The 25,873-nt window shown below is 39.8% G+C and overlaps 1 protein-coding gene and 1 long non-coding RNA gene across 2 annotated transcripts in view; one reads left to right on the top strand and one right to left on the bottom strand.

Annotated features, from left to right (window-relative positions):
• Positions 1-824: 824 nt before the first annotated feature.
• On the top strand, positions 825-21,221 carry LOC134538092 (abnormal spindle-like microcephaly-associated protein homolog). The gene is made up of 13 exons (XM_063379109.1): positions 825-912; positions 2,957-3,130; positions 4,299-4,505; positions 5,736-6,456; positions 8,624-8,908; positions 9,603-9,839; positions 10,289-10,629; positions 11,208-11,383; positions 12,762-12,978; positions 13,557-15,777; positions 16,988-17,172; positions 18,222-18,356; positions 20,237-21,221. Exons 1-13 carry the CDS (start codon positions 895-897, stop codon positions 20,456-20,458), a joined length of 5,139 nt encoding a protein of 1,712 aa, XP_063235179.1. The 5' UTR covers positions 825-894; the 3' UTR covers positions 20,459-21,221.
• LOC134538095 (uncharacterized) overlaps positions 7,565-25,873 on the bottom strand; it is a 41,782-nt gene continuing 23,473 nt past the window's right edge. Inside the window, exon 3 of the long non-coding RNA XR_010076090.1 lies at positions 7,565-8,930. This is a non-coding gene — a long non-coding RNA (uncharacterized LOC134538095). The remainder of the gene's footprint in view (positions 8,931-25,873) is intronic.

Raw genomic sequence — 25,873 nt, 5'->3', positions numbered from 1 at the left:
TTTTCAACAGGCAATGGTCCGGGGCACGGTCATATAAATAGGTCTGGCAATTTCTTATCCTTTGATTGGCGTGTCTCGTCGGGTTAGTGAAGCTCGCGGCAGGCTGTAAAATAACGGCGCAAGAAGTAGTTGAGACCATTTGGTTGAAGGTGCCTTAAATCAACGGGGGAATAGTACTGGTGGGGTGGAGATCGGGCTTTAATATCGTAGGAGGTACGACATCAATCATATGAATTTTATTCAAGCAGTGCAAATTGTTCACCCATGGCATATTTGGCATTATAGCCCAGAACACCCTGCATCAAAAGCGGGTATGCGCCTGAATACCCTATGGAGGTCGACATATACAGAATGTTGGTAAATTGCAGGGCAAAATTAAATGGTTCGAAGATAATAGTGAAAAAATCAATTTTTGTTTAGGAATTTATGTAAAGTTACAAGCACGAACAATAGCGAAAACATTCGAATTTGGTTATATTCATGGTACTACTCAGCTAAAGAGGACATGCTATTTTAGTGCAGTGACATTTCATGCTCCACTGGAAAAAGTGGACGAGCCATGGTTATTGCAGAATGCTGTTCTGTGGCGCCCTAACTTATTGAATGGTAATGATAGTAGTACGTTTATTTACTCCAAAAGGAATAATAACAACAAACCGAGACGAACATTGGACATGAAAAATCTAAGTGATTGCATCACATCGGGGCTACAGTTTTTCACTCATATTATAGTAATAAGATTATTATTTTGTACGTTCGGAACACTCCTTTATTTGAAGACATTTAGTTTTGTTGTTTATAATTGTTATGTTCTCTATGGCTGGACAGTTTATAAATATCCGAAATTTGAATTTTTTCAACTGATGTTAATCGTGTGCATTGAAAATAGAAGAAATGGCAAGTTATATGGAGGTAAGTACATTGTTTATGATTTTGACGTCTTTTGTATTTTGGTTTCGCATATAGAATTTGTCTATTTTGTTTATTTTAACGGCTAATCTTTCTACAAACGCAGTTCCTTTTATCCCTACAGTATCTGCTATTTGGCGCCTTCATTATTAAAAGCTATTGTAATTAATACTTGTCAGTTATATCAAATACACTAGGAACAAGGGTTGGGTAGGTCGAAATTGGTTGCCTGCAGGCGTGTGCCTCATTGCAATGAATTTGAATTTTATGTCAAGTGTAGGTATTATTTTGTCTCAAAATGCCAATGTTTGGACGATTAGCGATTTGATAATTTATTGCGGGGAATAAATCAATTGTGACAAGCAGACGGAAAAAATGTGTATAATTTATCTTGTTGACTTGGTCTTAATCATATTTAGCTAGGCCTAGTTTATTAACTTCTTAAACTTTTATACGACCTTCGAAACAGGCTTCTTTCTTGTGATTAGCTGTTTTTTTTTATCAAGTGCACTGCTGAAGTTTTTAATTTGTGAAGGCAAGATAACTTCAGGCTTATTGGATTATAAAATTGCCCCATTTGGTGGGATCGGAACCTAAGTATGTTCGATCTGACTAACATTTGAGTGAAATGGGGCAGCCCCATGTTCTGTAGATTAAATTTGCAGTCTCTTGACCTTGTTTATTTGAATAAAACATTGGAACTATTGTTTTTTCTCATCTACAATTAATAATAATATTGTTTTCTAGTGGACATTTTATATTTATACCAGGTTTTCCTTTATTTTAGGACTCTGTGGTTGTTTCCAAATAGTAAAAATGTGTTATTTACAGATTCATACCTAACCAAGGAATCTTTTAATTTCAAGACATTATTCAGTAGATCCTGGTCATTACAAACAACTTTAATTTCACAATTTAAACACACTTTTTTTTGTATATACATTTTACAATCATAATTACCTAATTGTTATATCACAAATTTTTTATGTCCAGGATCTTTCAATGTACTAAAATAGAACTTCAAGCAACATGTTGCTACCACAGGATATACATAATGTATACACATACACGATGCAGAACTTTTACCTTGCGGAATTTATTTAGACCAAAAATTTTGCTAGAATTCTTAGTTGCAATTTTAGAACATTTTAAATGGGTTGGACCTAATCTGTCCCATACTGCCACTTTAGTTACTATCACCTAGATATGTGCTTAAACATAGCTGACTGTATAGGTACCTATATATATTTTCTGAAACAAGCGCATGCGCACACTGTCTTATTCTTAGTTTGTTTTTGGGCGAAGCACAATAACTAAAATGAGCCCAGCCACATATATAATATAGTGTTATCTTTATATCTCTTTGGCCAATTACCTATTCTGTCAATTACGCATCAGAAACTTTTCAAAAAAATGTTGCACTAGAATTCAGCCTTGCAATTTTACTCATTGTGCCGAAAGAAGTTTCACTAAAAAAAATCAAAACCATATTTGGAATGTCACTCGTCTAAATCAATAGTCGAGAGAGTGTACAAAGCGTGGCTGTGTGCCACTTTGAAGGCAGGATGTTCGGTGGCATGTCTTCAGAGAGCTGTACGTCCTACAGGAAAATTACTAGCCCACTTGTGGTGTTAAGCATTAGAGGGGAAACTAATTTTCTGGATGTTGGTTCCTGTACAACAAGTTTTCTGCTTGGCTTCCCCCCTTAAAAGTTCTCAACTTTTCAAATAATAATTTTGATTTATCTAGATACCCAGCATGCACCTAAGTAGGAGACTTAAGTACAAAAGTGTCCTTTACATTATTGCAGGCCTAGTTCACGTAAGGTTCTTATTGGGAAACTTAACAGTTGTGATTACATATGTAAGTTTTTTAATTCTTCTTTATCTTTTTTCAGAGTGTTTAGAGCTCATGGCACATCATAGTTGCATGTAATCACATTCGTGATGATTTAAGTAGGGTTATTCAAACAGTGTGGTCTGCAAATTTTTTATGTTAACGACACAGAGTTGGTTACCACTCGTGATGGTTTTGTCTTTTGTTTCAGATAAAAATCACGCCCACAAAGGGCGTCGCGTGTCGCCCTAAGGAGGAGACCGCGCCCCTCCTCATCCTGGCGCCCTTCCACAAACCCCCGACCATCGAGTTCCAGCATGTGAGGGTGGGGGCGGTGGCCAGGCAGACGCTCCGGCTGAGGAACCCCTCGGACAGCAAGCTGCAGGTAGTCACGTGTTCGCCCTGCGACAGCGTGCTCTGCATTGTTCCAACTGGTGGTGTCTCTGTTAACCGGGTCTATGTGGACCGCGGCCACTTCGGAGAAGCAAAATCTCTGATAGCACGGATGGAATAAGAAAAGTCACGGTTTTCAGTTGCCTCTGATATCTTTTTTCAGGGTGAATTCTTCCAGCCCTTGTCCACATGTTGGATAATTGGGTCGAGATGACAAAAAATAACTTTCAAAATACCAAACCAGTTCCTTTCTTTATTATTATTTTTATTTTAAACTTCAGGTAGCTGGATATTTTGATTAGCGGGTCTCTACTGTACGTTTCAGAAAACAAACTTAAATTTTTTTTTGTTAATCAACTTGGCTTCATACACGTTACTTTTTGGATTAAGTTATTCTGAATTAGTCGTAGTTTAATAAATAATAATTTTAAAAATCTAGCTGCAGTACCCGGCGTTGCCCGGGCTAAACACATGTTGCTTTATTGTCTGCGAGCTAAAGCAAACTGGATAGCGCTATATGACTGTGTTGGACATAGAGAAATGTCACACAATTACTTTTTGTATGTCTATGACCTATGATTTTTTTGTTTACCCATGGGGATCGGTTATTTATGATTTAATTATAAATTAAGACCATTAATCGTAATATAAAAACTAATAAAACTATCCTATCTCTCAAGTTGGAAAAAAATTACTCATAAATGCCAATTTTCATCGAAATTGGTTGACTTGGCGAAAAGTTCACTGGAAACAAACATCAGGACACTGGATTTATATATACTATTAGGATTAATCTCTTTGATATGGTTATTAGTAGGGACTGGAAAAATCTGCAGGTTCAATGACCTGTAGGGTGAACTCCACAGTTCTACGTACACTCAATGAAATGTGGCCCACTCATTGGCTGCTGTCTTGTGAGACGTCCCAACGTAGCAGCCTGTGATTCGATGGAGCCTTAGGTCGGGTGTTTCTCATCGGCCCGGAAACATCCAGGTGAGTTGTGAGCCAGTAACAGAGGCGGCACTGAGGTATGAACGATTTGTATTTCAGCCCATCGCGAAACGAATTGGCGAATTTTTCCGGTCTCTAGTTATTAGAAATGTCAAATTGTTAGTGATCACAGATGATGAGGAGTTGAACGCCGAGGGGCCGGTGCGCAGGTGGAGGTGTCGAGGATGCTGCCCGCGGAGCGCGGGGCCATGATCAGCCCCGGCCGGGTGTCCCTGGAGGCGCAGCAGGAGGCGTCGCTGGAGGTGCAGTGGCGGCCGCAGACCGAGGGCAGCTGGAGGGACGTGCTGCAGCTCAGGGCGGGCCGGTTCCTGCTGCTCGACGTAGTCTTCCTGTTCTCTGCCGACACGCCACGCAAGGTTCGTGGCGGCTCCCTCGGAGACCTCGCAGCGACGGCACATTTTTTATTGGAGTTTTCGATAATTTAGAACTGCTTGCAATTCCCTTAGCAATTTGATTAGTGTTGTTAATGTTGAAAACAATACAATGACTCAGTTTACATGATTATATTTATGTAGCCTATGGTTCTAACATTTATATTAGTTTGTGTTAATGTTTTGTCATGTTGGTACAGGAAGTGTTTTTTTTTTTTTTTAATTTTTATGTGAAGTCGGTTGTATCCTTACAGAACCATGTTTTGTGTTCGTCTTTCTCGGCTATTAAAAGTCGCTAATAAAAGTGTGTGCTATAAAATAGTTTTACGTTTGTTTACATGTATATATCTGATCACAAATACCGTTCCTTCTAACCGTTAACTATAATTTTTTGTTTTTAATTTTAAAGTTGTCAATGTTTTATTATATTATTATTATCATGATTGTGCTCATTCTATCCTAGTTTCATGTTACTTGGAGTGTCTGCTCTTTGTTACTATTCGTTCCTTGTTGGTCACTACAAGTATGTGGCGCGTCCACTTGCACGAGTTGGCCAGTTGTGGATGTGCCTATCTGTTGTTAGTTCCACTGGGGTACTGGCGGGAGGGGTTGTTCACGTTTTGCAGCAACCTTTTTGTCATTTTATAATTTTTTCAATTTTTTTCCTTCTAATTTTTCATGTTTTTTAATTTTTTTTATTTTGTTGTTTTCTTTTTTTTTCTTGTCTAAAAATGTAATGCCCGCAGTGAAAGCATAAAAATTGATCACATAAAAAGTAAGCACTGCACATGGGCAGAAGTTTGGGCAACAGAGATAGTTCATGGACGGGACACCAAAATCCGATCTATAAGCATTTGGGAGCAGTAATGTGCACTAGGAATATTGTTAGGATACAGGTCTAGCATATTCAACACCTAAACCCTTCTTTTTGTCTCTTGGAATACCAGCCTGAATTACATTAACAAGTCATTTGCGATGTTGCAGACCCTTTTTGTGGTATGTAACCTCCACGTTTGAGATTTTGTGTGCGGGACCCACATTAGGACGCAAGTGGTTTTTACTCTGTTAAATATAAGTACCTATATGTTCGTTATGAAATAATATACTATCTTTTATTAAATTTTTTTAAATAGGGTTTTATTGTGTAATTTTTTTTTTTCATTCCTCAAAGTTAGTGAATTCTTGAATGCAAGGATCCATGATATTGTTTCTCAGGGCAAGAAGAAATCGGCACGACCGTTGTCGACCCGGAACACGTACGAGGCTGCGAGCGGCAGGCAGAGCAAGGCGTGCCCTGCGGTGACCTCCGGGGGGTCCCCGGGACGGCCTCGCCGCCACACGGTGTCCCGGGAGACGGGGCACTTCTGGCAGGACAAGGAGAACCAGCACGCGAGCTTCAGCCCCTTGCCCGGCTGCTCCAACACCTTCACGCCCTCCGCCTTCAGCACCTCGTTCCAGTGGCCGGACATCGCGGCGTCCACGCCCGTGCGCCGGGAGACCTACACGGTGACGGTGGAGCGCACTCCCGACTGCCTCACCGTCAGCAACACCTACCAGAGGACCACGGTCGAGTCCGGCTCGTCCGGCTCGGACCGATACACGGACAGTCTCCAGTCGGACGACGAGCCCTTGCCGGTCGATAGCTTCAGCAGCAAGCTGAAGGGCATACGCTTGGATGCGAGCGGCTCTGGCGGTTTGGCGACCCAAGTCTGCGACGCTTCCTTCACCGTCGGGCCCCGAGTTTGCGACCGGTCCTTCTCCGCCGTGACGCTCTCTCCGAGCGACGGGAAGAACGCCGACCCACCGGTGCCGTCGGCACCAGTCCTGCTGGAAATTTCGCCTCCGAAGATGGGCTCGGTGCATAAGTTTGCGGTCAGTTGCAGGCAGCAGTCGGCGAAGTCTTCTCTGAGGGTGCAACGTGAGAAGTTGTCCAAAGGTAATGTCGGAGCTTAAAAATTTTGCTGTTCGAGATTAACTATTTTTATGGCAATTTATGCAATGAATCCTTGAGAATTTTTCTCGAGATACTAAGGAATTTAGACTTTAACAGGTAAATTTTGTTTAATTCGTTATATTAATGTTAATCCCCTACTGAAGTTTTCTATGTCTACCATAATTCGCTGCCATAAGACTTGCTATTAGTGCTGTAAAATTTTAAAATATTTTCCAAAATATCTTAAACTACACTTAAATGTATTTAAACTGTACACTTTATATTATTACCAACTTGTAAAATTCCATGCAAAAGCAACGGCACTTAAATGGCACTAAACACAGTCCAATAAATTTATAACTTGTTGAATCCACTAAGAATAATTTTCTCTTTCCTTAATAGCTGCAGTGAAACTTTGTTAATACGATATCGGTAAATCCGAAATCCTGGTTACTGCAAACTTGTTTAAATTCCTGGCAACATGAATAGGATGTTCAGTGTTGCAAATGGTTTGTGGGGGAAGGATTTCCTTTGATAATGGCGCTCTGTCCCCCTGAGAAGAGGCATATGGTTGGGAGATAGAGAAGGGAGAAATAGCAGTGTGATTGGTTGGGAAAGGCAGTTTGCTGGGTCACAAACGTGAAACTTCTGTGGGTGAACTTGACATGAGCAAAGTTACAGAACTCTATGCAAGAGCTGTAAACAGTTTATAGGCTAACTAACGGTGGTCTGAATTTAAAAAAGAATACTTAATTTTTTGTATAAAAAAATAACCTTTATTTTGGAGTAACAGGCTTTTTTTTTTTTCAGAAGTTTCTAAAATATACACACTGCATCCAATTAGATACTGGGACTACAAATTTACTTTTTTAAAATCTTGTTTAAAAAGGCCAGCTTTAAAACTAACATGTTTAAGTTAGCCTGCAAACAATTAATAGAAAAGAAAAAAAGGACCAGTGATATACAGTTATTAAAATATAAATTCAATCAAATTAAAATACGTATTACAATTCTCAGTATTCAATATGAATATGAACATGTGACTAATTTTAATTATTGAATTTAGTAAAATTATAACGATAAAGTTTAGTAATGTAAATCAATGAATATGCTGTATGTTAATTCTAATTCAGTAATTTATAATGTAAACAAATTATCCTTACAGGAACAAAACTCATTTTCTATCACTGATGTTTAAAAAAAAAAAAACTTTAAATGATATGTACCCGTAATCAATCAGCGATGTGTGATTTAAATGCACTTGTATTATTTTCCTTTTGTTGCTCGTGCCTGTTAAAAATTTAACTTCATGTTTTCGCAACGTGCCTGAAGAAGTGTGACGTCAAGTTCAGGTCAACGTGCAGTTTAGCGCTCTGATTGTCTGGGAGGAGTGAGGGCAGGTGGCCACAGTTGGTACTTTCGTACTAGATCTAGTTCTTTCATAACTTTTCTAGTGGTCTAGTACAGATCTAGTACATTTTTACTTTAATATAATAATATCATAGTAACTCCAATATGTTTTATGATTAAGCGTGATTATTTTTAAAAAAAACTATGGTATGTGTGTGTGTGGTGTGATATTTAAGTTCGACCGTTGCAATGTCATAATAACTTTTTAAATTGTTAAAAAACCATTAAAAAAAATTAAAATTTAGTAACTTTTTTTTTTTTTTTTTTCAAATCTAGTACTCTTTTTCTCGCCTAAGTTGGTACGAAATATTTTTTTCCTTGTGCACAATAATTGTGTGACGTTTCTCCATGTTCAACACACTTGTCATACAGCGCTATCCAGTTTGCTTTAACTCGCGGACAATAAAGCTCCGTGTGTTCAGCCCGGGCAACGCCGGGTACTGCAGCTAGTTTTTTTTTTAAATGATCATTTATTAAACTACGACTAATTCAGAATGAGTGAGGGTGATTGCTCGGACGGACGTCTCCAGCGAGGAAACTATGGAATGCATGTGTGTGTGTGTGTGGTGTGATATTTAAGTTCGAGCGTTGCAATGTCACGATAACTTTTTAAATTGTTAAAAACCCATAAAAAAAATTATAATTTAGTACTTTTTTTTTTTGAATCTAGTACTCTTTCTCACCTAAGTTGGTACAAAATATTTTTTTTTTCCTTGTGGACACCCTGAGTGAGGGAAGTCTGCAGCGAGGTTGTCTGCAGTGCTGCGGAGCCCCGGCGTGAAGATGAAGCGCTCGGCCAGGACCCTCAGGACCCTGAAGCTGCTCCCGGGCAGGAGCAGGCAGGAGGTGGCGGCACTGCTCTCGCCGGCGGGCGTCTCGGCGTCCCGGCGGGGACGGTGGGGGGCCGGCGGGAACCCCTTCGGGGGCACGGCCGTGTACGAGACGGAGCAGTGGATGGCGACGCAGGAGCTGGAGTACACCAAGTGGCTGAACGCGCTGCTGACCCCGCCCGCCCAGCTGGACTGCTACACCTCCATGCCGACAGGTAGAGCCGTGGTTTTGTGCTGCTACGTCAAAGCAAATATCATCATTTTAAAATAGTGGATATAGCCTCTGTTGTCTTTAAAAATTTTAAAAACTTGAAATAAGTGCATGTCAAGAACAAATCAATTCGTGGTAAGACACTTCAAATATTTACGTTAAACAATACTACTGAATATAGTGTTGAGAGTAACTTAACCAAAATCTACAACTAAAAACATTGAATGATAAAAAATATAACTATACAGTGTAAAAAAAACTCAATTGTTATAAATGTACATTTTTTTTGCGATGTTTCTCTGTTGTCCTTTAGCTATGACTATGATAGCAACTAAAGACTGCTTAACTTAGAAGAAATCATAGTTTTTTTTTTTTACCTAAGACATAAGAGTTGATTTTTGTTAATTAAAAACCTTAACATAAGATTTATGAACTGAATTGTATATTTTTATAACTATGGGGTGATTCGAGGTGAATTTCGCTGCATTTCGGTGTTATGCTGAGCTATTGACCTCCATTTTGGTGTTTGGCAGTGTATTGACTTAATTCGGCTTTTTATTTTGGTTTTTATTGCTGTTCGCCATATAATCTTGCCTCTTAACTACGTGCAGTTGTGAATCGGTAGGTTGGAAATCATGGCGGTCAAATCTTGTCTGTGCGCCCAGCTGTACTGGTACGCTCCCGCCCCCCTTCTGTAGTGAACGTCGCGGAGCTGTGGAAGAAGAGCTGTCGCAGCAAGACGCTGGAGCTGGCGCCGTCCCGCGAGGCCGTCTCGTCTCGATACAACACCCACTACCGCCTCGAGAGGCTGCGGCAGGCGGCGAGGGCTCTGCTCTGCTCCGAGAGCGTCATGGGCGTCCTGAGGAAGGTCTCCAGCCACGTGAACAAGAAACAGATCTGTGTTCGTCCCGACAGGCTGGTCTACAAGGATGTGGGTACGTTGTTCTGGTACGCTGCACTTCTGTGCGCATGTTATTTTAGTTTTAGGCATCCTTACAAGAGTACAATAAGTAATTAGCAAGTGGTACTTTACTTACTAATGTATCGGATATCTCTATTGACCCAGACCTAGTACTGAAACACCCAGAAAATTTCTCATAGTATTTGACTCGATAATATGTAATAGTTTGGGTGTGCAAAATGTTTTAAGGTATAAATTTTTTAGGAACCCACTAAACACTGCTAAGTTATAACGTGAATAGAGGCCTAAACTACATTGTGTTTTTTTCTCGAGCTACTGCAGCCAATGGGCGGATGTTCATTCGTATTAAAGTGCAACAGTCAGCTAGATGAGAATAAAATGGGCCGTGTGCGGTGCTCCCAAGATTAGCTAAGTACATACACAGCCTGTTAGCAGAGTGAGATGTGTGTCTCGTCGCGGCAGGCCTGAGGTGCGGCATCGTGGAGCTGCTGCTGAGCTACAACCCGCTGTGGCTGCGCATCTGCCTGGAGGCCCTGTACGACGAGACCATCCCCCTGCGCTCCAACTCGGACATGCTGGGGCTGGCGACGTTCATCAGGACGCGCGTGCTGTGGGACCCGCGCACCGCCGCCAAGTACGCCCACCCCACCGTGCTCAACTACCAGCTGCTCGGCTTCCAGGACGCCATCAACAAGTTCATCCTGCGCAAGCTGCTGTTCCTGGTCTACCTGCTGGACCGGGCCAAGACGGCCCAGCTCGTCGGCCACAACCCCTGCCTCTTCTGCAAGAACGCCGTCGTCAAGGTGAGTTCCCGTCCACTGTCTGAAAGAGCAGTTGCGTTGAGGGAGAGATGGAACCGGTGTTTTATTCTGATTCTTTATTGGGGTTTCTCCTACCTCCCCCCCCCCCCCCCCCCCCCCCCCCCCCCCCCCGTATTAAAGCGTGATGTCCGGGGGTCCTCTCCCGGTAAAATTTGGATTTTAAGGTGTAAAATAGTGCTATTTTAGCAGTTTTCGGTACTTAAATTTAAATATTGTAATGGTAAAAAGGTTGTTAATTTTAATATGAAATTTGTTTGAGTGATGAATAAGAAATTAATTAAAGATTTGGTGCGGGGGGTGGTGGGGTTTGAACCCCTAAACCCTCCCCCCCCCCCCTGGCTACGCCCCTGACTTAAACCATCTAGTGTTTTTTTACAAATAACTTAGCTTTTTGTGTCTACAAAATTGTATGATTCAGTTACTTTCGATTGCTGGTTCTCGAATTTTTCTGTCCTATTTGTCAGTTTAAGACACTTTTGTGGAGGTGGTTAAATTTTTAAATTTTTGTTGTGCTATTTGACTAGCTTGGCATTTAAATGTGTGCGCTACATCTTTTGCAGAAGAGCAGGGACGTCCTGGTGACGCTGACCCGAGAAATCATCTCCAAGATGGGGGACATCACGAGCTACCTGCGGCACCTGGGCTACGTGGTGACCCACGAGCAGACGTACCTTGACGAGTACGACTACGCCGTCTCGAACCTGAGTCAGGACCTGCGGGACGGCGTCCGCTTGACGTACGTGCGCGGCACGCCTGTTCACCTTCCGTCTTCCCCGAGCTGGATGGCAGTAACGAGCTGGCGTGACATTAATTCGCACCCTGAGTACAAGACTATCGTAACTTCAAAAATCAGTGCAGTACTATCGCAACTCATTTGTCATAGTCTTGCACATATTCTTGTATAATGTTTTCCAGGGTGCAACACTACTTTATTTGCCATAAGTCCCGTAAAAGTAAGTATAATTTTGTGATAGTCTTGCAGTGCCTAGATAATGATATTTTCCTGCTTATGGTAAAAATATATCACAAACTCAATTTTTTGAGTTACGATAGTCTTGTACTCATGGTGCGTTATGTGGGTGTGTGCAAGACTGGATCTGGGATTGTAATAAAATTATTTGAATATTATTTTTTACCAGCTATAATTTCAAATATTAATATAAGCAAGAAGAAAGTAAATTTGAAAAAGTATGTAACCTAGAAAGCCTTGTTAAAGAAAGTACCAATTTTCAATTGGGATATGAGCCAGTTTCCTTGACAGCTCAAGTATAAAAACCGTATTCACCCACAGAAGGGTTGCCCTGCGTATAGGTCTTGCCAATAATTTGTCATAAAAATCCAAAAATTTTGCTGTAAGTATCCTCGAATATGGGTCGTACCATATGTCTTCAGTAGTTCCATGGATACAAGTGAAGTCTTAGTTCCGTGTTTCAGCTTATTGGTGTGGTAGAAATGCAGCACTGATGTGTACCCTCTGTCCTCTTTTTGTCTGGAAATGAGGTGGCATTCTGCACCCACTTGTATTCCCACTCCCCACCCCCCTCTTCCACACACACACATTCACTACCTGCACAAAATGATGTAAAAGTTAATAGGAAAATTCCAAAATTGGTTAATTTATACTGAAACCAACCATATGACTACTTAGTTTGTGTGTTTAATAGAATTTTGTGAATGTAAGTATTCTTTTTTTATTATTATAAAATTCTAATACAAATTCCAAATTATTCAGAACTACAAAAAAGGTGATTATAATAAAGTGTGAATACAGTAAAACCCTGTTTTGCCCTCCCTCACTGTTCCCGAGAATGTGGTTCGAAATAAAGGTTGGTTTGAGAAGGTGGTTGGGGGGGGGAGGGGGGGGTAACCTAATAATTCTTAGACAGATTTACCCACCTTGATCCATGCGTGTCATTTATGCCCTTTTTTGCATCAGGTCCACGTTCAGTCGTTTACGGCACGGAATTGACACTCGACAGAACCCTGCACTAAACAGTTTTTCTCTGAAACATGACGTTGGCTGCAGTAGTTTAACATGGCTGGTTCGATTGAACATTCCAGCGTACACGTTTGATTTAATCATTTTAATTCAGGTTTTGAGTGACTGTTTGCAGGCGGGTGATGGAAATCATCCTCCAGAATACAACTTTGTCGAAGCAGCTTCGCTACCCGCCTATTTCGTTGCTGCAGAAGAAGCACAATGTGCAAGTGGCCTTGACAGCTCTGCAGAACGAAGGATACGTCCTTGAAGACGTCACAGTCAAGGACATTGTGGAAGGACACAGAGAGAAGACACTGTCCTTATTGTGGCAGTTGATCTACAAGTTTGAGGTTTGTAGCAACTCTAGAGTTTGGTGTTGTGTGACTGTGGTCTTAATTTCTTACCTCATATTTGGAAAAGGCAATTTTTTTGCTAGATAATTATTTTATACTCTTTTGTTCGAATACAACCTACGTAGTTTTCTTGCCGATTTATCTTGTACATTGTTGCACGTAATCAAAATAAATCCATTTGGTAAGTTTCTTTTGATATGTAGATGTAAATAAGCTTAAAATTTTAATGATTTCAAAAAATTAATGGGGTTTTTAATTTATACTAAAAATAACATGGCGTTAATAGTATTTTAAAAGGCAAGATTTTTCATTTCATGAAAAATTGAATGTTTATAAATTTATATCTACTTATCACGTTATCAGCTGAACCTAAGCATTACTCAGAACTATTAATTTGTACAGACAGAATTAACCATAAGTGATTGGTATATAAGTATCATTTTAAAAATTGTCACATATATGGGTTCTATAAAAACTGTAATATAATTATCCAAGTATATTTTAACGATTATAGATTAATAACTGAATTACTTATGTTTTAGAACAATGTTTTGAAAATTTTTTCTGTTTTACAGGCACCACTCTTTGCCAAAGCTGCCATTGTTATACAACAATGGTGGAGATCAAAGCTGCAGAAGAAGGTTAAAGCTGTTTTGATCATTCAGAAGGCTTGGAGACAACATGCTGCCTACAAAAATCATATCAAACAAAAAACCACATCAAAATTGTTGGCTCAGCACAAGGCTGCAACTATCATCCAAGCAGTGTGGAGAAGTTATTCTACAAGGAAGCAGCTGCAGTTGGAGCAGCTGAAGTTGGTGCAGCTGAAGTTGGAACAGCTGAAGGTGAAGAACAAAGCTGCAACTGTCATCCAAGCAGTGTGGAGAGGCTACTCTACAAGGAAGCAGCTGAAATTGGCACAGCTGAAGGTGAAGAACGAAGCTGCAAGCGTCATCCAAGCAGTGTGGAGAGGCTACTCTACAAGGAAGCAGCTGAAATTGGTGCAGCTGAAGGTGAAGAACAAAGCCACAACCGTCATCCAAGCAGTGTGGAGAGGCTACTCTACAAGGAAGCAGCTGAAATTGGTGCAGCTGAAGGTGAAGAACAAAGCTGCAATTGTCATCCAAGCAGTGTGGAGAGGCTACTATACAAGAAAGCAGCTGAAGTTGGAGCAGCTGAAGGTGAAGAACAAAGCTGCAACCGTCATCCAAGCAGTGTGGAGAGGCTACTCTACAAGGAAGCAGCTGAAGTTGGAGCAGCTGAAGGTGAAGAACAAAGCTGCAACTGTCATCCAAGCAGTGTGGAGAGGCTACTCTACAAGGAAGCAGCTGAAATTGGCACAGCTGAAGGTAAAGAATAAATCTGCAACCGTCATCCAAGCAGTGTGGAGAGGCTACTCTACAAGGAAGCAGCTGAAGTTGGAGCAGCTGAAGGTGAAGAACAAAGCTGCAACTGTCATCCAAGCAGTGTGGAGAGGCTACTCTACAAGGAAGCAGCTGAAATTGGTGCAGCTGAAGGTGAAGAACAAAGCCACAACCGTCATCCAAGCAGTGTGGAGAGGCTACTATACAAGGAAGCAGCTGAAATTGGCACAGCTGAAGACGAAGAACAAAGCTGCAACTGTCTTCCAAGCAGTGTGGAGAGGCTACTATACAAGGAAGCAGCTGAAATTGGCACAGCTGAAGACGAAGAACAAAGCTGCAACTGTCTTCCAAGCAGTGTGGAGAGGCTACTCTACAAGGAAGCAGCTGAAGTTGGAACAGCTGAAGGTGAAGAACAAAGCTGCAACCGTCATCCAAGCAGTGTGGAGAGGCTACTCTACAAGGAAGCAGCTGATGTTGGCACAGCTGAAGGCGAAGAACAAAGCTGCAACAGTCATCCAAGCAGTGTGGAGAGGATACTCTACTAGGAAGCAGCTGAAGACAAAGAACAAAGCTGCAACCGTTATCCAAGCAGTGTGGAGAGGCTACTCTATTAGGAAGCAGCTGAAGACGAAGAACAAAGCTGCAACCGTTATCCAAGCAGTGTGGAGATGCTACTCTACAAGGAAGCAGCTGAAGGCAAAGAATAAAGCAGTAACTGTCATCCAAGCCATGTGGAGAGGCTACTCTACAAGGAAGCAGCTGAAATTGGAGCAGCTGAAGTTGGCACAGCTGAAGGCAAAGAACAAAGCAGCAACTGTCATCCAAGCAGTGTGGAGAGGCTACTCTACAAGGAAGCAGCTGAAATTGGTGCAGCTGAAGGTGAAGAACAAAGCTGCAATTGTCATCCAAGCAATGTGGAGATGCTACTCTACAAGGAAGCAGCTGAAGGCAAAGAATAAAGCAGCATCTGTCATCCAAGCCGTGTGGAGAGGCTACTCTACAAGGAAGCAGCTGAAGTTGGAGCAGCCGAAATTGGCACAGCTGAAGGCAAAGAACAAAGCAGCAACTTTCATCCAAGCAGTGTGGAGAGGTAGCTGTACAAGGAAGCAGCTGAGCGATGTGAATTTAAAGAATATTTCTGGTAACAGTGTAGTGGTGGCTAGGCATAATGCTGCCATTAAAATTCAGTGCCATTGGCGTGTATTCCTGCAACGTCGCCAGTTTAAATTGATGCATCACCAAGTCGTTACTGCTTGTGTGACTATCCAGAGATTTTGGCGGGGCTACAAGGCAAGGAAATCGGTTGTTAGAGTGCGCACTGTTCGTCCCGACGACCCGGAGAAGACTCTAAAGTGTCTTTTTGAGAAGAGTGTTCACTATCTGGCGAAGTATACTTCGCTTGGCACTCTCTCTCATGCAGTCATTACTTTAGGTAAGTGTACTAGTTGTTGGGTTTCAAGTAATGATGTCAAGTCAATTTTTAGATTCTTCTGTTCTTGCAACTCTGTAAGTTTTGTCGGTATTGAGAATCTGTATGAATTGGTGTGTAATTATTTGGAAATATTTTTATGTGGAGTAGTGTCACATTAGGTTTTTTTTTTGTTTTGCTAGTAGGGTGCAAAAGTCTTTTAAAATAGAGCATTTAGTACTAAAAATCTGTAGGCTTCCTTAATTTATTTTAAAGCCATATTAGACAACCGCACTTCCTCAGCTGTTATATTTCACGTGTAATGTTATGCAAATAATCTTATTCTCCCAAATTTTGTAAATTAGTAATCCAGAATTAAAATCAAACTGGGAATATAAGTAAGAATCAACAGCATCGGAGTTGAGGAAATATTAATATTTTGACTTGTGTAGCATAGCCATTGGGGGCAATGTTTCAATATTGAAAATAGCTTTGTATGGTTTATAACCGGTGTGACTTTTGCCTTGTCAGTTGAACGCATTGTAAATTGAAATGTGCCGGGCATGCTGAAATTCATTTACATATTAGTTTTATCAGGTTGCTTTCCATTTCTCTGTTTGCATGTCTGTACCTGTGATCAGACTTGACTTACAGTAATTAAGTTTGATTTGATCATAGTGTTAATAATCAATAACGACCAACTTTTACTGTGAAATAAAAATTAATGTTGTTGTAAAAAAATTTAACTAGAAAGAAATTTACACCATCCAGAAAGGAAATATTTGTGAACTGCGAAAACCAACTCATTTAGTTCAGAACAAAATTTAAAAGAATTATAATTATTGCCATATTAACCTGGTTTGTACACTATTTGTGTTGATCGATGGTTTTGGTGATCCTAACACAGGGTGGCCACCAGCCTTGAATTTCGGGAAATGTGGGAAATATGCATGAATTTTTGTCTTCGGGGAAAAAACCTGGAATTATGCTTGAATTACTCGTCGCCGGGAATTTCATTATCACTCTCGCAGATATGTCTGCTAGTTTTACAGGTTATGTCACACCCAGATTCTGTAATCTTCATCTTTTAAATGGGATTTAAAAAAGTCTTTGCATGCAGCATTACAATTTAGATTAGTTTCACAGTCTGTAGCAGTGGTGTTAGGTTCAGTGTTTTATCTTCAGTTGTGCATTGAATTATCATTGGCGAGTAATTAGTGTTCTCCCATTTCAGATACCGTCACTAGACTGTCGCCCGAACTCTGCGTCAAGGTATGCCAGCACAACATTGTTCATAAGCTGTGCGAGATCTGTTCTGGGGGAAACAGGTCGGAGCCGTATGTGGACATCTACAACTGGAGTTTACGCATTCTCATCAACCTCCTAATATATGATCGGGTGTCTGCGAGTGTCCTCGAGGTGAGTCGACGTTTTTTCAAATGCTGCTCACAGGTCGGTTTCCACTGTGTCGAGGAACATGGCGTGTGATGAAAGGTGATCCCAGGGTGATGTAGTTTGGTTCCTGATGGTAGGAGTCTCTGTTACCCGTACTATGAAGTAATTGCCTTCACATAAGAGTTGGAAAATACAGAGCCAGTTTTCAATGTCTCGGCTCTTTCTACAATGTCTGTGCCCAAAACCAGGTCTCCTCGTGTAGGACTATTCATGTTTTGGGAGTTGACTCATCAGTAGCTAGATGTGCACTTGGCAATTATTTTTTTTTTTATGCTTTAATAATTAAGAAGAGATTGAAAAAAAAAATTTAACTATGCAAAAAAAATTTAAAAGATGTGTCAACTTGTGTTGTCTTATTTATGTTCTTTGTGTTTGTTTGCTGTAGTTCTTGTGAGTATGCATTTTGCTCTGCTGGTACATAGTGCCTACATGACATGGGTCAGGTGCTTGCCTGCCTGTAGGTACTACGTCCTTTGTACCTGTTTGTATGTTGTGCCCACCAGTAAAACTTCCCAAACTGCCGCGGGGACACTTTACAAATTTAAATAAGTAAATAACCTAATCCTAAGAAATATGTTATTTTTTGTTAAACAGGCGTCAAAGTGCAAGCAGGTCGTAATACTTATTACCTTTGAAGTAACAGCTAATGTCAAAACTGGTAGGTTTTCAGGAAGTTGAAAAATAATAACCTTTGCCAGGCAAAAATTTTATTTTGCTTTAGTCGGTTGCTGTTTCTTAGACTCTCTTCTCTTTGAAAGTCGCACGCACGTTTATTGCTCGTGTGCACTGTGATACTACATCAGATCACAGAACACTGAAACTTTATTTTAAATAATTTATGTTTTCAGTATTTGTTAACATTTTTATTTGTGCCAAATTTATATATCTTTCATATTAATTAACTTCTATATTTGTTTTGGATATTGCTTTGAACTTTGAAACCTTTCTCTATGTTAATAATGTTAAATGTAATATCTTTTAAATGCTTAATTCTAGGCTGGCACTGGTTCCAGGTGGTGACCGTGGAGTGGCTGGTGGACTGTGTGCTGCGCATCATGTCCGCCGCGCTGTCCACCAAGCACGCGCAGGCCGTGCTGAACTGCCTCACGGTGCTGTGGCTGCTTGGCTCCGACCGTGCCAACCTGCAGGTATGTCAGCTCGTTCATCACAGTGCTGCTAGAGGTCCTTGGTCTGAATGTATTTGACTAAAAAAAAAAAATTCTGTACATGCAGAATCCTAACTGCAAATAAATTGTCTAAATATCAGGCCTGTGTGAACAATCAAATTTTCGGATATAAATTCAAATGATGAACTATCCATGTTCGATATACACACCTCAAATAGAAATAACTAATGTTTGTTTGCATTAAAATATTTTATCTAGCATACCTTGTAGTAAGATCATATGCAGAAGGAACCATGTTAGTTTTAAGATGTGAAGTGGTAAGGTTGGCCCTTGCTGTCATACTGCATGCACGTGTGACTATCTGTCCAAAACTGTGATATTATTTGATATATGATGCACTTTTCCAATATAATAACTAATAACCTTTCATTGTTAAAAAAAAAAGAATCAAGATGTTTTAATGTGGGGGGTTTTCCTAATATTTACCTGGTGTGTGAGTTGTTTGCTTCGTATGTGTGGTTTCTGTGTTTGTACGTTGTTTGTGTGTGTACGCATAGTCTTTTAAGTGCTTATTTTTCATCGTCATTCAATGTAAGTTTAATGTGCATTTTGAGAACAGTTGTTAAATGCTATTAATGTGATATTGATTGGGAATGTGGTTGTTTAAAAAGTTTTTAGGGGAAGGTGTTTCTGCTCATGTACGTGCTTAATTGCTCTGATCTTGGTGTCCCCCTTTAACATTGGAAATTTATGCGTAATTTTAAATTTCAATTAAATTTAAATTTTCTGTCACTGGAGAAGTAGTTGCAATAGCAGTGTGTTGTATCAAGTAGACAAATTAGTTTGAACATATAGTGCCTGTTTAGAACCAACCCAAATGTTGACGCGTGGATAGCTACATTTTTTTCTGTAACAATAACAAAACTAAGGTTAAAAAAAATTTTAAATCAATGCTTACGAAGTTAAGTAGTTTCCTTTTAACTGCACATTGTCTTTAAAACTTTTTGTTAGCGTCGTTTTCAATAGGTTTCTTCTGTTTGTTCTTCATTAGTGATGTTTAACGCTTGAAATTTGTAATGGAAAAACCTTTTTCTGTGTGGATTCCTCTTGTAAGAAAAATAACTATAGTTTGAGCATTGCACCAAAAATTACTGCACAGATTTAGATGAAACCTTTTGTGTTTAAAAGCTTATGATTAGACGTAAAAACTGGTGTATATTTTATCTCGCTACAATGATCGAACCAGAGATATGGAACAGTAAAACCACATTTTTTTCCACAACCAAGCGCATAAAATACAAGTTAAGATCCCATTCCAAGTTCGTTCATATTAAAAGTGGGGTCAGTTTTGAGCGGTCCTTATGCCGGATGCCACGTGGGCGGAAGTGTAATATACCATAAAAAATTAAGAATATTAAGATTGATGTAATTTTGCCATGTTATTGATATTTTTTTTTTTGCCATGGCTACGGGCTTTTGCATTGCTAGAGACCGGAAAAATTCACGAATTCATTTCGCGATAGGCTAAAATACAAATCGTTATACCTCAGTGCTGTCTCTTCTATTGGCTCACACAACTCACATGGATGACTCTGGGCCAATGAGAAACACCCAACCAAAGCTTTATCGAATCACAGGCTGCTACGCTGGAACGTCTCGCAAGACAGCAGCCAATGAGTGGGTGGCATTTGACCGAGTGTACGTAGAACTATGGATTGCATTGCTGATGCCTTCCGAGTATCCATGGCGACGGCTTTTGCCACGCCAGTGGCGCGCTCGCGAGAAGGCGTGTATAGTGAGCATTGCCGTAGCGAAGATAAATATTTTTTTTTTTCTCCGTTAATTCGCACAGTTTCGATGAAACGCGGTGCTGTTCTTGCCACGTGTGTTTCCCCTTCCAGGCGATCAAGAGGGTGAAGGACTTCAGCAAGTACCTGGTGTTCTACTGCGAGCGCGCGAGGCGGCTGCCCGAAGCCGCGCGGGAGCCGAGGTCGGCCGCGCGCGCGCCGCTGCCCGTGCGGGAGCCGAGGTGGACGCTCAGGAACCGGGACCGGGAGAGAGCCTTCACCTCCATCGCCTTCGCCACGAGGACGGTCCTGGACCTGTTCGGAGTCGGGAAGTAGCAGGTGGACTCCGCGCCGACGCACCTGCTTTCGTACACGTCTTTCATCCCACGTGAGCGACGCAAAGTCTCGTCCGTGCGCATTTTAAAAATACGAGTTACTCTTCTAGGGAAAATTGGTTCTTTTCTGCGAGACCACCAAAACAATTAACATCTGTCTTGTGGACGTGGTTTATTTAATGATTCAGCGGATTTGTTTCCGATAACTAATAACTGGCCTCACTGTGTTCAGACTAGTGCGCTACAATACTTGCCACTGATCTTCAAACACGTAGGTTTTTAATACAGAAATAAATTTTGGATGGAAAACTAACCTCAGGAAGGACAGATCAACAAATATGTATATTTATTACTGTCAACTGATTTTTTTTATTTAGAGTATTAAAAATTTGTATTTTGTTGTAAATAGCTGTGTGTGAAGTTTTGGTGTTTGTAATCAGGGAATTTTCGTAAATAGTGCCTCTGATCAGATAAAGCATAGTTTACTCTGTAATGTTAGTGCCTTCTGAGAATGTGTATATTGTAACTCTCTATATGTATGTTTTGATACTTTTGTTTTAATATTGGATCTGCATTCTTTTGTTTTTAGCATAATAATACAGTTTTGATAATAAATGTTTTAATTATTTCCTTGAATTTGATAATGTTAAATAACCTATAGTTAGGGACAAATATGCTGAATTGCTATAAAACAGAAATACCACCAAAAGTTTGTAAATACACCATAAAACATAAAAAAAATAAAGTTAAAACACCACAAAGCACCAAAATGCAATAAAAATCATGAAACTAAAAGCATTTATTTAAAAAAGTTAACTAATAACCTTTCAAGTATTAAACTCAATGAAAGTAATTTATTTAGCATGATTTTTGTTCTACAATTTAATAATAAAAAAAAGATTAGATAATGTTTACTTTTTTAATCTTGCAACAGTTATAACTAATTTATACATTACAACCGTAGAATATTTTTCATACACAAAAATATTATTCACGTTAATTTTATTTGTTTCGAAAAGTTGGACATGCTTATTACCGAGAGTTCAAGCAGCTTGTATGCACTGTACATGTAGTTCTTAAAGGGCCCCCCCCCCCCCCCCCCCCCACACACACATGATCAGTTCGGACTTCACAGTCGGAACTGTTGTGTGTGAGCAAGGACAGTGGACGGATCAGTCGGAACTGACTTCCTGTCCGAACTGTCATGTGTGGGAACAGTCTCGCCAGTCCAATCAATCAGCCGAGTGTCGTGGCAGACATATTTGTTTATGCTCTTTGGTTACATGTTTTTTTTTTTTTTTTTTCCCCTTTTCCTAACTAAAAGTGCAACTGCAATTTCCCAAGTTTCTGCCATATTCTGCAATGAAACAAAACATCGAACTGCAACAGCAATCTTCAAGACTGATGGTGTGACGGTTCAGACTGATTGTCTTGAACTGAGCACGTGGCCTGATTGTGTGTGCAGAGGGTCTCGATTCGATCTAAACTCTGTTCTGGCTGATCGGTCCGAACTGGGAGCTGGGACCTTAAGTTAGACGTTAATAGGTGCTGAGGGTCAACTTGTTGAACTGGTTGTCGCAGTAGGTGGTGGGTTTTAACAGGACAGTGGTTACACGTTAGCAAACCCACACTGTTACACAAGTAACAGGTTTCTCATTGCTCTAAAAGCCATACAGGATGTCCAGTACTTGAAGATAGCCAGCAACTACATAGCTGTAGTAACAGTTTGTCTTCACCCTATCTTAAGATTATCTTATTGTTAAGATGTTTTATTATTATTATTATCATTATCATGTATTTTCAATGACAATGGCTATTGCACCCTGTGTTTAATGACAATAAATATTATCAGTTATCAATTAAGATTAGGTTTGCTATTGAAGTATGAGATAATTTTTCTATCATGTTTTGTAATGGACGATATCGGAAACTTTTAATGTGTAAATATCTTGACCTTGGTACACGGCGTTCGGTAGGTGTACTTTCGTGAATGGAATGGAAATGTACTATCGCTACCCTGCCAAATGTGGAAGACCTGGAATTCTCAAAGATGGCAAACCCACTGATTCATCCACATGTCTGGGGGAATGTTCTGAGCATGCTGGTGTGCTAAATTAAACTTCATAATAATACTATCCTCTAATGCTTTGGTATAGTTTATAGTCATATAAAGAAATAACTTAAAACAGATTACAATTTTCACAATGCTTAGTTAATTTTGAATAATAGAATTTTTTTGGTTTAATATTTACTATTAAATCTTTTAAGGTTAAATTAACTCAGGGTGGTTTGCTTGGAATAGTATTTAGACAGATTTCTGTCATTAAAGCTTAAACAAATATAGCGTACATACATATACTTAGATTATTAAAATGTTTCAGGTTTATTATGTTTCAATTTATACCTATATTGGTCTGCTACTTTTAGTTTAAAAAATTAACTCAAAGTGAGTGCCTCATTCAATATTCTTAACAGAACCAACAAAAAAGTTGAATATTTTTGTATATGAGTGTTCCAACACAATTTTCCTGGCTAATAAATTAAGTATTTTATTTTATAGTGGCGATTATATCTTGTATCTTGCATTTCTTGTGCATGCTAGAATTTCACCCTCAACATGCCTAAAAAAAAGTAATTTCGTCAAGAACTCGGGCGGTGATAATTCCGGTCTTGAGGAAATGTCGCAGGTTCAGTATTGAGGCGTATACACGTGAAACATTCTTTACTCCTGTTTGGCTAGTCCTGAGAAATCAATGGCACCATCTTGTTAAACAGAATTATAGTAAGGTTTTAAAAAAGGGAAAAAGTTATTACTGTTCTCCCCCCCCCCCCCCCTCCCTAAAATGAATACTTTTCCTATATTCATCAAGCTCAGCATTGTTTTAAAGAATTCTACGCTAAATTTCATGTCTGAGTTTCTTATTACAAATTCATTTTCAACATGAAAACACATTAATTTCCTTGTTACAGAGGTTGAATGTTAATGTTTACACATACTGCTCTTTTTTTTCTTTCCATTTAGTAATTAAAAGCATAGTGATATTGATGCAGCTAAGTTAAGTACCTTTAGACATTGTTTCCAACTACATATGCATATGCATATTTTTTAAATTATATACATTCTTTGTTATAATTTAAATGTTGCATTCTAGAACAAGCATTTGTATGCCTACTGTTGAACTTGATATTCGTTTTCTCTGTGTGCTCCTAGGTCCACAGTCTTCCATAAAGAATTTTTCTATATGTGACATATGTTATACAAACAGTTTTGTTGGTTTATTACTGGCATAAAATTAGCATTTATTATATTTTAATCAGATTGCAAGCAAACAAAAAATGCATTGCCCAAGTAGTTTAGTATGTCTTGGTACAGCCAAGAAATACCATCATTATCGTACAAGAGGTTACTCAAGTAGAGGTCTTTCTTCCTTGAGGCCCAGTGAAGTACTCCTACTCTTGTGACAGTTGGAGCGTCCTGCTTGCCGCACAACTGTGACTATGTGCTTTAGAACGCACCAATTTTTGAACACTTTTTACGTTTATTATTGTGCAGGGTGTTCAGAAAATTTGGGGATAAATTCAATGGGTAACAATGCAAAAACAAGCAATACTTGTCGATAGTATTGTTATAAGGATGCTAGAGGCGGGCCATTCGGCCCGGCGTGCTGGCTAGCTGGGATCCCAGGGGACGGATAGCGCCTGTCACTCCAAATAGAGCGGCGCCTTTCTGTTCTTACGGTCTCTGCGTAACATCAGATCTCCGTCTGCGCGTGAAGTGGTGTAAATAGGAAGCCATTGTTCTCGGACCTTTGGGTGTCGAGTCGACCCTGACATGATGATTTTGAAGGGCTACGAGACCTTTCCAGAGCGGGGCTAAAAGACATATGAACAGGCTGTGAAGTGAAAGGGGGCATGGCACCTTGGTGAACGATAGCGGAGGACGGTGTGCCAAGATTGGTGCATCTGGGATGTGTGTGTGTGGCGGACGAGTGAGAAAGTGCGAGGTGGTGTGATGAGAGGACCGGTAGACAGCCTCTGTCTCCAGCGGAGAAAGTTATTTGTGGACACACATTTAAATTGTAATTTAATTAATATTATTAATAAAGCTATATTTAATTAATTGGGCTACCCTTTCCAGACCTGTTTTCCCCGCATGTAACAATATGTTCGGAAACACACCCCTGCAGTGTTACAGGCGAGAAGAGAAGTGTGCAAGTTGGAATTTCGCGTTATCAGGACACTACACCTATCCCTCACTTAGCATGACTAATTCGTTCCTAAAAATGCTTGTGTTATTCGAAATCAGGTAGTCTGAAGCATTAGTTTCCATAAATAGCAAGGCTAATGCGAAAAGATGAATTATACTCGCATATTGAGAAAATAATTGCCTCAATTTAATTATTAAATATGTATATTTACATGTAGGTTCAATAATGAATGTCAATTTAATTGACTATGGGGCATTTTCGTGAAGGAAAAAACTACAATGAGTGAAGATGTGAGAAGAATGATTGTGTTAAAAGTCCATTGCAAAAAAATGGTAGGTGGCCTATGCAAAGCGATAGTTTTGAAATACATAGCGTGAACAGTAAATTTATGCTCGCAAGTTGTAGGCAGTGGAGCCACTAGGCCGAATTTTGTAATTAGTTTTTGAACTATTGATTATTAACTGCTGTTGAACAACAATATACATACTTTACTGCTTTACAAACACAAATGTTCAGTGTCTGTCAGTAAATATAAAATTGATTTTAAAAATTGATGGAAGTTGTGGAATATTATTTGATAAACGGCTATAATGCATACTTTTTCTGTATAACTACACACACAGTCGACAATATTTAAGTGGTTATTTTCCAGATTGTTTTGTAGTCCCTTTAATACATTTTATACTCTTTATAGGGTTTATTTTTTTGTTCACAGATGATGGATGAGGAAAGCTATCATCCCCGTCAATATGTGGTTGACAACTAACGAGTAGACTGGAATAATTAAAGATCTTTCCATAATTATGTGTTTAGCGACTTCTTTGTTAATAAATGTCTTCACTGAACTACTACATTCTGGCATGGAAAAACCCTTCCTGTTCCTATCCATTTGAGTTGGTCTCGGCTTGAGGTTACAATGTAAAGAACAAGCTTTCTAACAACCATTAACACACTAACATAGCACTCAACACAGATATCAGCTCACAAACCTGCCCCCAGTCCACCAACATTCCCCCTCAGTACATTAACATGCTCCTCAAATAAACCACACACTCAGTTCACCAACACAAATCTCACAGACACCACCCTCAGCTCAGAAATATGCCCTTCAACCCACCATAATGACATTCGGCTCGCCGACAAGCCCCTCTCATGAACCTGTGTCATGTTGTATTCTATCAGCATATGCTGATAGCACGACGGTTTAT

The sequence above is a fragment of the Bacillus rossius genome, chromosome 13, assembly GCF_032445375.1.
Source record: "Bacillus rossius redtenbacheri isolate Brsri chromosome 13, Brsri_v3, whole genome shotgun sequence".
NCBI classification, from domain to species: Eukaryota; Metazoa; Arthropoda; class Insecta; order Phasmatodea; family Bacillidae; genus Bacillus; species Bacillus rossius.
This window is presented reverse-complemented; position numbering and strand designations above follow the sequence as displayed.

What these genes read in the sequence shown, in the direction of transcription:
- LOC134538092 (XM_063379109.1), top strand. An exon ending in CCTCGGACAGCAAGCTGCAG is followed by an intron (nt 3,131 to 4,298) that starts GTAGTCACGTGT and finishes GCCGGTGCGCAG; the next exon opens with GTGGAGGTGTCGAGGATGCT. An exon ending in CTGCCGACACGCCACGCAAG is followed by an intron (nt 4,506 to 5,735) that starts GTTCGTGGCGGC and finishes ATTGTTTCTCAG; the next exon opens with GGCAAGAAGAAATCGGCACG.